This window comes from Leptinotarsa decemlineata, unplaced genomic scaffold (genome assembly GCF_025532065.1).
Source record: "Leptinotarsa decemlineata unplaced genomic scaffold, Ldec_3_MD MMD2_tig00000199_RagTag_RagTag, whole genome shotgun sequence".
NCBI classification, from domain to species: Eukaryota; Metazoa; Arthropoda; class Insecta; order Coleoptera; family Chrysomelidae; genus Leptinotarsa; species Leptinotarsa decemlineata.
Genome location: NW_027412544.1, coordinates 5,229,218 through 5,243,310, shown reverse-complemented (window position 1 = coordinate 5,243,310; position 14,093 = coordinate 5,229,218). Strand labels below are relative to the sequence as shown.

General features: G+C 35.1%; 1 protein-coding gene across 3 annotated transcripts in view; it reads right to left on the bottom strand.

Annotated features, from left to right (window-relative positions):
• Nucleotides 1–14,093, bottom strand: part of mspo (M-spondin) — a 593,209-nt gene that overhangs the window by 15,518 nt on the left and 563,598 nt on the right. For all 3 annotated transcript variants that reach the window (XM_074172813.1, XM_074172815.1, XM_074172814.1), the window contains exon 5: nucleotides 10,350–10,630. In XM_074172813.1, coding sequence (XP_074028914.1) covers nucleotides 10,350–10,630 — 281 coding nt within the window. The remainder of the gene's footprint in view (nucleotides 1–10,349; nucleotides 10,631–14,093) is intronic.

Below are 14,093 nucleotides of genomic sequence, written 5' to 3'. Positions count from 1 at the left end.
TAATCGACCATTGTTACTTTAATGTATAAGTTTGAAAATATCCTCATAGGACAAAACTGTTGTAACGTTAGTTACAAACACGATACACTCATAACGGTTTGCCGACGCGCATCTCTCTGTCCGCTCTGTCCTGACTTGTGACGTCACTGCGAAGCACGGAGCCGGACAACGCACAATTCATTAGAAGGAGAGTGAGATTCGGTCGAATATCTCCAGGCATTTTCGCATGAAAATGGAATTATTAGTCTTAATGCATAAATACATACATGTTGATTTTTTCAGAAGTAGGTATATTTGTTTCCTGAGTCTACTGAACACTAAAATTATGAGTCATTTTCTCACCCTATTGATGAAACCGAGGGTGATACATACTGTGATGATATTTCCGACTTTTGACAATATTTTTGACAAATTCATTCGGCTAGGTAATAAAATACATATTTTTTGAAGTACTTTTGTTTTCAAAAAAGATAAATTGCACATGGGTCAAATTTTCCATATTCTAATTATTTGAAGTAACAAGACATATCACAACGAGCTACAAAATGAGATAGAAGCTATTTTGGTAATTCATCGAGTTTTCTTTCGTTGATTTACGAACTTATTAATTTTTTTTTCCATCCTGTTTTTCAAATTATGGAAACTTATTTGTTTGTTAATCTCCCGCAATCTTATATAGGTCCTTGTTCTGCACAAACAATGTAATGCACCGTATGGTATTGGGTTTTCTATCTTTTCTATGGTTCTTTGCGTTGAAGTTTTGAAGATACCTTTTTCTCTGGATAATGTATTTCCATGCATTTTCTGAAATTCGGTTTCCATTATTTGTGCTGCTTGAAGGAATGAGTTATTGGGTCTTAAAAGACCTCCCCTTGATATTATTTGCAACCAATCCAAATCTTTGGAAGAAGCTGGAAGGACTTCCGTTCCCAAATTATATTTTTTTTTGAATTTATGAGCCACATAACCCGCTTTATAAGTTAATGAGTCATTGTTTACTTTTTCTTTCAATCCGAGTAACTCCAACGCCTCTTGTGACATTTTTCATAACATGGATTTATAAAGGAAAAAGGAATCAAATTTTCTTCATCTTGGAATCCCCGGGAGTTTTCCAGACATTCCGCTCCGGTTGATATATTCCCAAACATATCAGCAGTAATGCAGTTTAACTCTTCAAACTCAGGATGTTCTGAAGTTTGTTCTAGAGGTTGGATTGAACATTGCTCTCCGGTTTCTTCGGTATTCCTGTTCTCAGTGAAAACTGATGCTGAGTGTTTTCCCAAAATGAACCAACGCATTCTATAAATGAAATCCAGAGGATTTGGATGATCATTAGATGACCCCATCCCTCTCATGTAAGAAAAGAAGTTTTCCAGAATATCCTGATTCAGTCGCGTAGTAAGAATATATTGGACATCAGAGTGCCTCTTCTGAAAATAAAGGAAGAGCTCAACAATTGATCTATTACTCAAAAGTATACCTTTCTGAAACTGAATCAAGGATTTATGTTTTCCCACTCGTAGTGTTTTAATCACATTGGAAGTTTTTTCTAGTACTTTTTTCTGATCCTCTAAATTTAAACCAAATGCGTTTTTAGATGGTTCGTTAGCCCTTATTTTCGTTTTCGAATTCATAACGTCAAACCATATGTTAATGAGATGAACGAAGCCTGATACTTGTTCCCAGGGTAACTCTGATGGCATTAATCCGCTTTTTCCACAATATAAAACTGGCTTCGAAACAGAATTAGAGAACAGTTGCACTGCTGGCCTAACTTTTTGTCTTTCAGTTCCCTTCAATTCGATATGGTACTTGCTGACTGATTTCTCAATAACTTGATTAGATGAGGTACATCGACAAACAAAAAATCCTCATAGATTCATTACAAGGATGTGGGAATAAACAATCCTTATCGTGAGCAATATTCATTTCCGAGAAATATTTCATATTCGTAGGACCCATGTCACTTACTATGGCTACCACGGTGAAACCGGCATTGAATAATGTAGATATAATTTGGATTAAAAATTCTTTTTTCATTGGCTGATCAAAATCATAAAACACTGGTTGCTTCCAGTCACTAATCAGCCCTCGTACCATTACAGTTCGGCAAGTTTTGGGCCTATCACTTGTTCATCTTTTTTATTTATATCAATCCTATTGGATAAATGGATTTCGTCGAAGGAAAGAACACACAACTTTTCAATGTCTTTCAATTGAAATGATATTTTTTGCATGAGATTGATAACATTGGTCAAAAGTCCGGGGCTGAGAATGAATGAAGAAGCCCATTTCCTTAAAGTAGAGAGTGCTGGTAGGGGTAATGCGTTCGCTCTCAAATAGAGATAGGCCTTTGGACTAACACTTCTCAATGGTATGGCAGATGCAATATCCTCTGCTGACCACTTTGTAAGATTCTTATGGAGATTCAATAGTCTTTCTATTTGACCAGACGAAAAACATTTATCCAATGATTTTCTGCATGTCTCCATATCTTTCTTCAGCTGTAAATTTTCATTGCACAGCTCCCTATTTAACGATTCCAAATGTGCAACCTTTTCTTCTAGTTCTGCTATACGTAACTCCGCAATTCTGAAAAAAATTTAAAAATGCATAAAGAAAAAACACCGATTAGAGGCAATATTCACAGTGACAATAAGTTCGATTGATAAAAGAACCTAACCTCTCTTTTTCTGTTTTTTGTTGTGCATTCGACTGAACTGAATTACTGCAAGTGCTATCTACGTTTGTTTGTTCAGGTTGTTCTATCTCTTCAGTATTTAATTGTAGTGATGTGGAAACACTACCTTCATAATTTTCCAATTGTTGCTCTAGTAAAAGAGTGGATTTTCTCCTATTAGCAAAACGAATTGTTCTTTCTGATTCTTCAGTTTGCTTTCTCTTAAATAAGAGGTTCAGAGTGGGCACAGCATCAGTTTTCAAAATACGGGCGTTTTTTGTTGAAAAAGTACCATATTGCTCTTTGACTGATAAATCTTCGAAACAATCTCTATGGAAATGAATGGAACATATAGTTGCTGAAAACCTACCTACTCGTATTTTTGTTTAATTATTGAAGCTTCAAATACGACACTAAATTGACAAAAGCTAATTAAAAATGTTTGAAAACCACTCTTGACAATAATTTCGTAATAATTCTTAAACTTCACAGCATAACAGAGAACTTGTGAGAAATTCAAATTGAATTTAGGCAAGTCTACGAAGTTACAACCCCGATATGCTTCGCACTCACGTCATCTGCGCGAACTGGACGCGTTTGGAACTAGAGAGTAGCATACCGTTATGAGTGTATCGTGGTTACAAATAAAAGTGGTAAAAAACAGAAAGTTTCAATTCTCTTTTCTTCATTAATCATATTCACAAAGTAACCCTTATTTATACCATAGATACCTGTTCTAGGAACCTGCGTCTTTAGTGTCTTAAATTATTTTCACAATATTGCCTTATCTACTAATCTTGAATATTGATTTTACAAAGTGTCCTCATGTAATAGTCAGTTAAATCTATTGATTGAAATATTATCAGCTATATAAAATTTATTTCACAATATTGCCTTATCTACTAGTCTTAAATTAGTTTTACAATTTGTCATTATGTAATAATTAGGTGAATCTAATAATTGAAATATTACAAGCTATATAAAATTAATTACACAATATTGCCCTAAATAACTTTTATAATGTGCCCTTATGTAATAGTCAAGTGAATCTAATAAATAAAATATCATTTCAACAAGCTATATACTATATATTCGCTATTGGTCCACCATTGTTATTCATAATTTTATTATGTTTGATTATTTCTACTGAAGCTGATTGTTTGAGCAACTTTCCATAATATATCCAATGCGTTCGAAATAAAGAGGAGCAGCATTGGAAAATCGGAAATCGTGAGAAATGCAAAGTCGGTTCAATTACGAAAAAGTGCAAATTGCACGATTTATTTGAATACATTTTCAAAATTATGCAAAAAAATTAAAATTAGTGAAGGTATAAAGTGAAAAGTCGTATCAAAAAAGTGTTTTTTTTATAATAATATATCCTTAAACAAAAAGAAGTGAAAACGAAATTTCATTTCATTTCCATTCATTTTGAATATCTCCAGAGCGTCATTTGAATGAGCACTGAAATTAGCAACCTTTTTCTAATTCAACCAAAATAGTATTAGTTTATGATTTTCCCATGCTCTCCTTATTTTAGACAAAGAATAAATTCAACGGATTCATCATTTATTTAAGTATATCCTAGAATCATAAAGATATAGGTATACAGTTTTCGCTGATAAAAAGAGTTATACATGACCCGTTGGTAACAATAAATATTTTAGATTTTGCAAAAAAATAACAATCAACGATGGAAATGAACTGAAGGTATCGTAATTCTCTTTTGTTATGAGTTTGTGTTTTTCACTATTCAGAATGCACCGAATTTTTTGATAAAAATGATAGATGAGTTAGTGAGAATGTCTAGCTCGTGAGTATCTCTACAATGATACTGTATAATCAACAACAAAGTAGAATGAATGGCGTTGACAAAGCGGAAACATTTCGCGAGTTTCACGACGCTGTTGATCATATCTTCTATTGTTATTTCGTCTCGGAGGGGCAGTTATAAACGAAATAAATGAAAAATCTCTTGCCTTCCAATGTTATCTCATCTCCTCTAAAGCCAACCCAGTTTTGTTAATAAACTGTGAATCGTAAAATTCCTTTAGAACAGCAGGGAATAGATAGGGTGGAAAAGTAAAGATAATAAAAATAATTCACTTAATTTCGTGATAAAATCTTTATGGCTGAATTATGCAAAGCAATAAAATTCATCATCACCTTCATTTTCGGTTATAAATCTTAAAAAATTTTCATTCTTTACTTGTTTTATCCGTTGGAAATTCAAAGCTGTAAACAGTTTTTCTGCCGTTTTTGAATATTTTATCTTCTCTGAAATGAATTTATGCATGTGAATAGCATTATTTCGGTCAGATCACTTTGTCATACGTTTTCCAACTGAAATATGATTCCTTTTCGTTTCCATGTCGAACATATTCATTAATTAATTGACAATATTGAATATTCAACTTATTCTTAATTGTTTTGACAGCTCGCGAAACATATTGACTTGAATTTGAATCATCAAAGTTCAAAACGTTTATGGTCTGAAATGCCTGCGGGAACAGTCTTACAGCTAATATTTTGTTTTTCCAAATTTGAGTAGATATAGTCAATGATAGTGGCTGAATACATGGTTATTATTGTATGTTCACTAACATGCACGATCAAGTTTAGAGAGGTCATTAAGTTATGTAGATCCTGCTTTACCTTAAACTCTTCATCGTCGTAATTTATATTAAAGTCACCTGTGAGTACAATGTTTGAGTTAATTGGTAGGTTTGATAAAAGAATGTTAAGTTTATTTGAAAAGTTCGATAAATGCAAATTATATAGGTATTGTTATTTTTTTCATGCACCAAAGAGAATTCAAGTTTATTTTCTACTGAAAGAAAGTAAAGTCACACTTATCAATGTTTACTAAAATAGGATCATTGAGTATTTTATCATTCACTAGAATCATAGTTCCACCATAGTTCTGCAATATTTGGCTACAATGACATAATTTGGAATATATCATGGTTCATCCTCTCTTAGCCAGTGTTCAGTGAGAAAAACGAAATCTGGTATATTCTATGATTCAAGAAAAATCAAAACTTCATAAGTTTTGTTTCTTACTGATTGGATATTGAATAATAATAAAGAGAGGGTAGTTTTGATATTGGCACATTGCGTTTTGGTTGTACTTTTCCTCCCAGTTGGTAAATTTATGCGTGCTCCAGTTCGCTCTGAAGCATTTTGCGTGCATAGAAAATCATTATTTACATTTTGATTGATCAGGTATGTATTTTTTTTTTTACTTCTTAAATTTCTTGGGCAATTGGAATTAAGTACCCATAATCAGCAGTGGAATTCATAAGATGGTTCAGTTGGGATATAAACTGGGATAGACTGGGATAAAGACAACTTTTTCCATCTTCACAAAATGTCAGCTGGTTTACCTTAATTTCTCTACAAGAGAACATACTACAGAACATATTTTCTCTACAGTACTTATTCATATTGTAACTTATGATATATTTTAGACGAATGGTAACTCCCAATATGCAGCAATAGTTTGATTTTAACAAAGTATTTGATACTGTTAGACATGCATATTGTTCAGTACTCTTATATCACAAAGTGCTCAGAAAGCATGAAAATAGACGATACAGATACAAAAGATGTATCTGGAATCATAGGAATTCGTTTTGGATCCTCTTTCATTTATAACTGATACGTTTTAGTTCAAGGAGTTTTTTAGATGTTAACGACATATGTATAGGGTTTTCCAATGAGGGCATTCTATCTTTAAATTTAAATAAAATAAAGTGTGTTAAAGATATCTAAGGGTAGTGTGCATTCAAAACGTCCAATTTTTCATGACTTAGGGGCTGAATTTGACCGATGGCATGGATTATGTTGGCCTCAAATGGCTCGTGCAGAATATTCAATGTGGCATGAGTTTTGATACCGCAACGTCGTTGGTGTCCAGATCATCCAATTCAGGCCAAAAGAAGTTGGTGATCATCATCGAACTATAGTGCTCGCCGTTGACAGTGATGGCCTGGCCAACGTCGTTCTCAAAGAAATATAGACCGATGACGCCGCCAGCCAAAAATTCACACCAAACAGTGGCTTTTTCGGCATGCATTAGGCGCTCTTGTGTCTCATGTGGATTGTTCCAAATTCGACAACTTTGTTTATTCACGTACCCATACAGCCTCATCGCTGAAGATGATTTTTCGATGAAAATTAGTGTCAGTTGCCAACTGATCCAGAGCCCATTCAGCGAACACACATCGTTTTCTATGGTCGTTTACGTTCAGTTCCTGGGTTACTTGAATTTTGTACAGGTGTAGGCACAAGTCACGACGTGAAATTCGCCAAGTTGTGGTCTGCGAAAGGTCAAGTTCTTATGAGCGACGTGAAATCGACTATCTCGGATTATCCTGCACATTCTCACAAACAGAGGCGATGTTTTCGTTACTCGCGGTACGTTACTCCAATAGAATACCCATTTTGATGAAACAATTTCATTATTTGCACGTGTTGTTGAATGCTATATTCGTCCATTGTGAGCAGACTGATTGAATGACAACCAATTTGACAAATGTACCTTCAACAAGATGGCCGCCGTTATCAATTTTTGAAGTCGGGAGTCCCTGTTGGAAGACCCTATATAATGATGTAGCAAAACTTTGATTTAGTTGAACCTAATAGTGCGGTGGTATGAAAAAATAATGTTCTAGATGTTATTGCAAATGTTTGTAATTCGCAAATTCGCACTCTCTTATTTTGCATTGGAGAAAAATATGTATTCCTGATTTTGGAAAAAAAATAGGGAATGTGCAAAATTGAACATTTCTATTTCTGAAAATAAAGAAAATTTGATTTTGCAAGACTTTTCGGGATAATATATGAAGGAGCTTATATGAGATCCGTTCTTGATATCAATCACCTGAATCTAGGCTCCATTATGCCATACTCAGTTGGAGTAGAAATGTTACACATTCACCTGAAAAAAACTGAGGTACTACAAAAATGACTACGCCTCTAATTATATCTTTGGATATTCAAAACCACTCGATGTACGACAATTATACATGTATAACATACTATTGTTAATTTTTAAAAATAAAACATCTCTACTAGAAATTGGTTATGATTGAACCATTTTGTCACATACCTAACCTGAAAATATCCGGGTTTTTCAGTTTTCAATGTTTTCTCCAAAATAAATGATTTGTTTCTAATGATATTTGGTGGGAATCCACTTTTTTGTTTTCATATCATGTTATATTTTTTTTTAAATTGAAATTGTAATAATAATACGGAGCCCTACGCTCCAGGGGATATTGAATCCGTTGTGGGGAACAAGAAGTGCCGAATTTATTGGAACTCTTCGTTTCCCACCCTCAGGCTCATACAAGCTAATAAGCCTGATGTAGTCCTTCTTGACCACCAGCGCAAAACGATATTTGTCGTGGAGTTTGCGGATAAAATATCGAGATTTTCTCTTCGAAATCCGCAGACTCTATCCAGATCACTCTGTCAAGATGGTTGTTTTGATTATTGGAGTCCTTGGTGGAATGATGTCCTCTCTACTCTCGGATCTTGAAATCATACTAGCTTGCCGCACTAAGGCAGAAATCTTAGCCGCACAGATGCAGAAAAGGCTGTCATTCTTGGCTCACTGCGCTTGCTCAGGGCATATGATTCTCCTACTAATAGGATACGAATGCTAGTGGCTATTAAGAAGTCACTAGTGAGGTGAGCGAGAAGTATCGCGGAAAACCTCAGGTTCCGCGAGAAACCTCGCTTTTTCCAAGAGCTTTCACGTGTAGATAATTCACCAACCGCTGAGCAGGTTGAACTTCTGAAAGGACATCTATCAACACCTGCAGCCACTCAACTTAAACACTCCAGCCCTAGCGCAGTTCGAAGCTTTCAGCAGAGAGCTTTGACAGCCTGATCTCAACGAACTCCGCAACCCGATAACCCCAGATGACATCTGGCCAAGGGCTCTTCGAACCATCTGACCAAAGTTTTCAACTCATGGTTGGATGGAGAGCAGCCGATTCCGGATTGGTTTGTCGAGGAGCGGACCGTTCCCATACCCAAAAGCGGAGATTTGTCGATTCCTAAGAATCACAAACTGTTAACATGCAGTTGACCGAGTGTTCGAACGGATATATGAGCAGAGACGACCACATCGCATGATCTCATCTTGTATTTTCCCGGATGCCTTGCGGTACCCGACAAAATAGTGAGATACCTTGAACAACTGATACCACTCCGGCGGACTCGCGTCAACATAACATCAGGTCAAGCCAAAGTCCAAACAGGGGGGTCACCTTCAGAAGTGGTGTATTTCCGGGCGATTCCCTCAGTTACCTTCTCTTCTGTATCTCACTATTGCCATTATCCGTTGCGCCCAGAAATACTCGAGGGTATAACTGTGGCAACCCCGAAAACCGGAGGCACGAGGTCACCCATTTGTTATATATGGATGATCTTAAACTTTATGCCTCTGGAGAGAAGGATCTCTATTAGTTCTTGGGGGTGGTGGAAGAGTACACGCATGCTGTCGGTATGAAATTCGGGATAGACAAATGTGAAATGTCTTTGTTCGCGGAATAGAATGAATATGAATTCAGGAAGAAGAAATAGTAGTAAGTGGGATTTTCGGTATGTTTGTATAATATTATTTCTGGTACAATAACAATATCAAACATCCCAGTTAGGTTATTCGCTTGATGAATATAATTAGAAAAAAAATAGTCATCACTATTATTTTTCGAGTCCAATAATAGCGGGAGTTTCAGTGATAGCCTCAGGGTCAAGGGTCAACTATTCTTTGAATTTTTTTCACCTCAGTTCATGAAACCATTCTACATGTGAGTCGTCAGCCAGAGGGTAGGTAAAGATGGGGAACGACGAAGAATAAAATCCAGCTAGCAAATCTGGAATAAGGTTTTTCAAAGAGAAGTTTCAGCTGACCTGACAACGACTCGACTGAAAATCTCACAATAAAGTTTTTCTTGAATACGAAAATGTTGTTATTTTTGTTATCTTCGATTAAATATAATTCTATATTTGAGATCATGAATAGAAAAGTTACATTTCTTGAAAATCTGAACCAAGTTGATCGAGGAAATTTGGAGAACATTAAAACTGGCACAAGCCCTTCGCTTCAACAAATATCAAATGCAACAGTTTGCATCATAGTCTGTTGATTTTTTTAAAAAATTACAAAGGTATGAAAAAAACTGTAGAAATTTCCAAACCGACCTACTTTTTAATGGAAAAACAATTTCTAGTAATTAAAAAATCTAGACAAATGCCCTCAAAATCGGTTAATTCTCTGAGAATATATCTACAAAAAGTGATTATGAAATAATTTTCGAAATTCTTTCTTGGTGACTATTATTTTTTGAAAACTCAGAAAACGTCATCATTTTTCGAGTCTGAAAATTCGGCAGTCTAATTGATATTTCCAGGAACGATATTAAGTTCCATTTTAAAAATGAAAATTTGTATATTTCAGATGTTCCTGAACACAGTAACACAAGGAATAGAATCAGTGTTCTCAAATACGTTTTGGGATTATTAAATTCCGCTAGAACCTTCGATTCAATTTCGATATTTCGAATGTATATCATTAGGAATCTTGCTTGATGAAACATTGATGTAATGAACTCTTTTTCATGTAAAAGGACAGTGAAAAATAAACAACACTCACATCATGTTCGACATCCTGTCGTCTGTTGTGTAATAACTTTTCAATGGCGTCGTAGAATAAGGGGTAGATAGGGTGAATTGCTTCAATGGCCTAGGTCGTGGTCTGACTTTGTTGTGATGAACTTCCTGTTCTTCGCGTTCTTCTTCAATTGCGGTTTGGATGTCATTGTTGCCATTGAAGACATCGATGGTGTTTTTAGTGAGATGCTCCATTTTGAGAACTTCGTATCGTTGATCATCTTCGGCGTGGTGAAATACTTCGCTGAGTTCGTATTCTTTGATCTGGAATGAAAGATGAAGTAGCTGATAGAAAATGATGAGCACATTGAAAAATACATATAAGGAGGCATCGATATATTCCTCAATACCATTTTGATCTTGCTAACTGAATGAGAAAATGTGTCTTGACATAAGTGATTAAAAAAAAACATTGTTTTTTCACACTAATGAATGGAAGATAACGGAATATTGTATCACTTGGTATTTTCAATGTCGTACTCTTTCAACAATTATTTTCAATGCGGAGTGTATTTTGTAATTATGACAAAAATACCAATTTTATTATTCTGAATGCGATACCCTATACTGAATGACACAAATTTATGGTACATCCCCTGTTTTCTTTTATTTCGTTAGCCACCATTATGAAATTCATTATTTTTGATATGCTCACAGAAATGCACTTCTTGATGTAGTGGAAGATTTTTCCGGAAATTACCTCGACGTTTGATTTGAAAATGAAATACGCTGTATGTTGATACAGTTTTGAAAAAAATCCGTTTTGTGATGAATAGCAATATGAGAAAATACCTAAGTTTTATTCCATACAATGATGTTGATTCATTGCGATGACCGAGCTTCTTGACTATGGAGTATCTTCAGATTCGGAAAATTATTTAATTTCCAAAGTTTATTCACATCTAGGGTGATTCGTTCGAAAATCGAACGAAAACTTCGGAAAACTCCGATCATATTCATTCTACCAAATTTCTGAACATAAACTGGGTTTATACGGCGTTGATGGGCTCAAGGGCGATGCAGTGGCTCAAGAGCTATATTACGGAAAAAACGCAAACTGTCAGGGTTAACCATTATTTTTTCAACCATTATTATTCTCATACCATTGCAGTTACATCGGGTGTTCCACAAGTATCACACTTAAAATCACTGTTGTTCAACTTTTTCATTAACAATCTAATTCGCTGCTTTTACGGAAGTGAAGTTTTGCTTTTTGCTGACAATTTGAAATATTTTGAAATAATCAAAAGTGAGGCCCATACAATGATTCTCTGAAATGATATAGATTGTCTATCTAACTGGTGTACGCTAAATGATATGTGTTTGAAAGAATCCAAATGACATATTCTTCGCTTTGATTAAACACATCACCCAATCACTTTCGAATGTAGTATGAATAACACATCCCACCAAAAAATGTTTGTCTTGCTGCTGAAAATAAATCAACTGATTTTGGTTTATTCATCTGTGTTGATTCCAAAAATACAAACCTTTTCTTTGTATCAGCTCTAGTTTTCGAGATGTAACATACAAATACCTGAATATTCTTGCATTTCTGCATATTCCACCACTATAGTTGCAATATGTTTATAAACAAACTTAACAAAATTTAAGACAAATGCATACTAATGACTTCTAATTAAAGTGTACTTATTGGAAATGAAATTAGCGCTAATTGCTTCTTACCTATTGTCCGATAAGTAAATAGTATTTTCTCGGAAATGGCCTCAATAAATTCCTATAAATTCTACTGCATTCCATTGTGAAATTTAGTCTGAACTTGAGTTTCGTTGCAAGAGTTTGTTTGTGACAACTAAAATCCGTGGCTTCTACGAGCAGGCGTTGTTGTGTGAATAACCCGAACGTTTTTGCTACATATGTGGCGTGTACATTGTAAAGGAAAGTAGAAAACCAGTTTCTGATTCCATAAAAAGGGCATATCAAGCCTATTCTGGTGTTCATTTAGGAGATCAAGATAAATCTTGGGATCCACATGTAGTGTGCAAAACTTGTCTTGAAAACTTGCCACAGTGGACGAAAGGACAACAAAAATGTTTAAAGTTTGGTGTTATAATGGTATAGAGGGAACCAAAAAATCATTTTGACGATTGCTTTTTCTGTGAATATAAAGGGCATTAATCATAACAATCGACATACGTGGATATATCCTAATCTGGATTCAGCAATAAGACCAATTCCACATCGGCTTGAGCAGATACCCATTCCAATATTCAGCAGCCTAACTATGTTACCAGAGGATAATGTCGAAATGTTATCTGACGAACTACACACTAGTAGAGTTGAGGAAGACGACAGTGATTTTGAAGGGGATTTTAAGATGGTGAACTTTCTCCTGGGACAACAAGGTCGCTATACAAAGTATACGTGTTTTCTGTGTCTTTGGGATAGCAGGGCTAAGGACCAAAACTGGAGTAGAATAAATTGGCGTTCTGGAGATACTTCAGTTCAAGGAGAAGCTAACGTTGTTAATGAAGCTTTGGTCGACCGAGAGAAAATAATATTACCTTTACATATTAAACTAGAGCTGATGAAACAATTTGTAAAGGCCCCAGATCAGAATCGTCCTTGTTTTCAATACTTGTCCAGCAAATTCCCTAAACTTAGTAAAGAAAAATTGAAAGCCGGAATATTTGATGGGCCTCAGATACGACAACGTATAAAATATTCGCATTTTACAAAATCGATGACTGAAATTGACTGTAATGCATGGTGCTCTTTTGTGAAAGTTGTGGAAAATTTTCTTGGAAACAATAAATCGGAAAATTACCGGTATATAGTGGAAGAAATGCTCAACAATTTTAACAAACACGGTTGTCATATGAGTATTAAAATTCTTTCCTCCACAACCTCTAAGACCGTTTCCCAGAAAATCTTGGTGACCTTAGTGAGGAACAAGGGGAACACTTCCACCAAGATATCAAAACGATGGAAGAGAGGTATCAGGGGAGATGGGACACTCACATGATGGCGGATTACTGCTGGAGTCTTCAAAGGGACCGTCCTTTCAAAGCCTTTGCAAGAAAATCACATATAAGGAAGTTTTTAGGTGACGTCGAATAACAGATTTGTGCTGCAATGCTGGTTAGGTTACATGAAAAGTTAAGTTTTTTTTGGCAGATATCTTACTTTTTATTCGTGTTTCGTTTATTTGATGGGTGGCAGCACTACATATATGTAGGTAGTGCTGTGTTAAATTACCCTATTTGTTAGAAATGTGATCTGTTGTCGTATTCAGCAGACCCAAATTACCTAGAAACAGTAAAAAAAAATTGGTAGCAAACTGTGTGGTTACCAGTGAATCTGCTTTCGAAACCAAAGATATAGGTATAATCCTAGACTTGATATACTCTACAAATTATCTCAACTTCCCCCAGTCGTTCAACTAGGCGGTGGCAAACCTTTCATGTTTCTTTTCACATATTCAATTACTCATACAGCTTTATCCTCAGAACTCCTAGCTAACTCCTTGACCTAGCTATTTGAAATTTTCAGTTTGGGCTGTTTATTGGTGTTACTTGCCTGCAAGAATTAGATTAGTTCTTATTGTTGATATATTGTGATTTTTTATTAATTGATCTATATGTTAACTTGTGTCTGGAAATGCTTCGTTTCAGAGATACAGGGTGTTGAAATTGAATTTTTCTGTTAGTTCTTCAAAAATAACTTTTGCGAAAAATAAGTGATCTGCACTGAATTAGGAATTTTT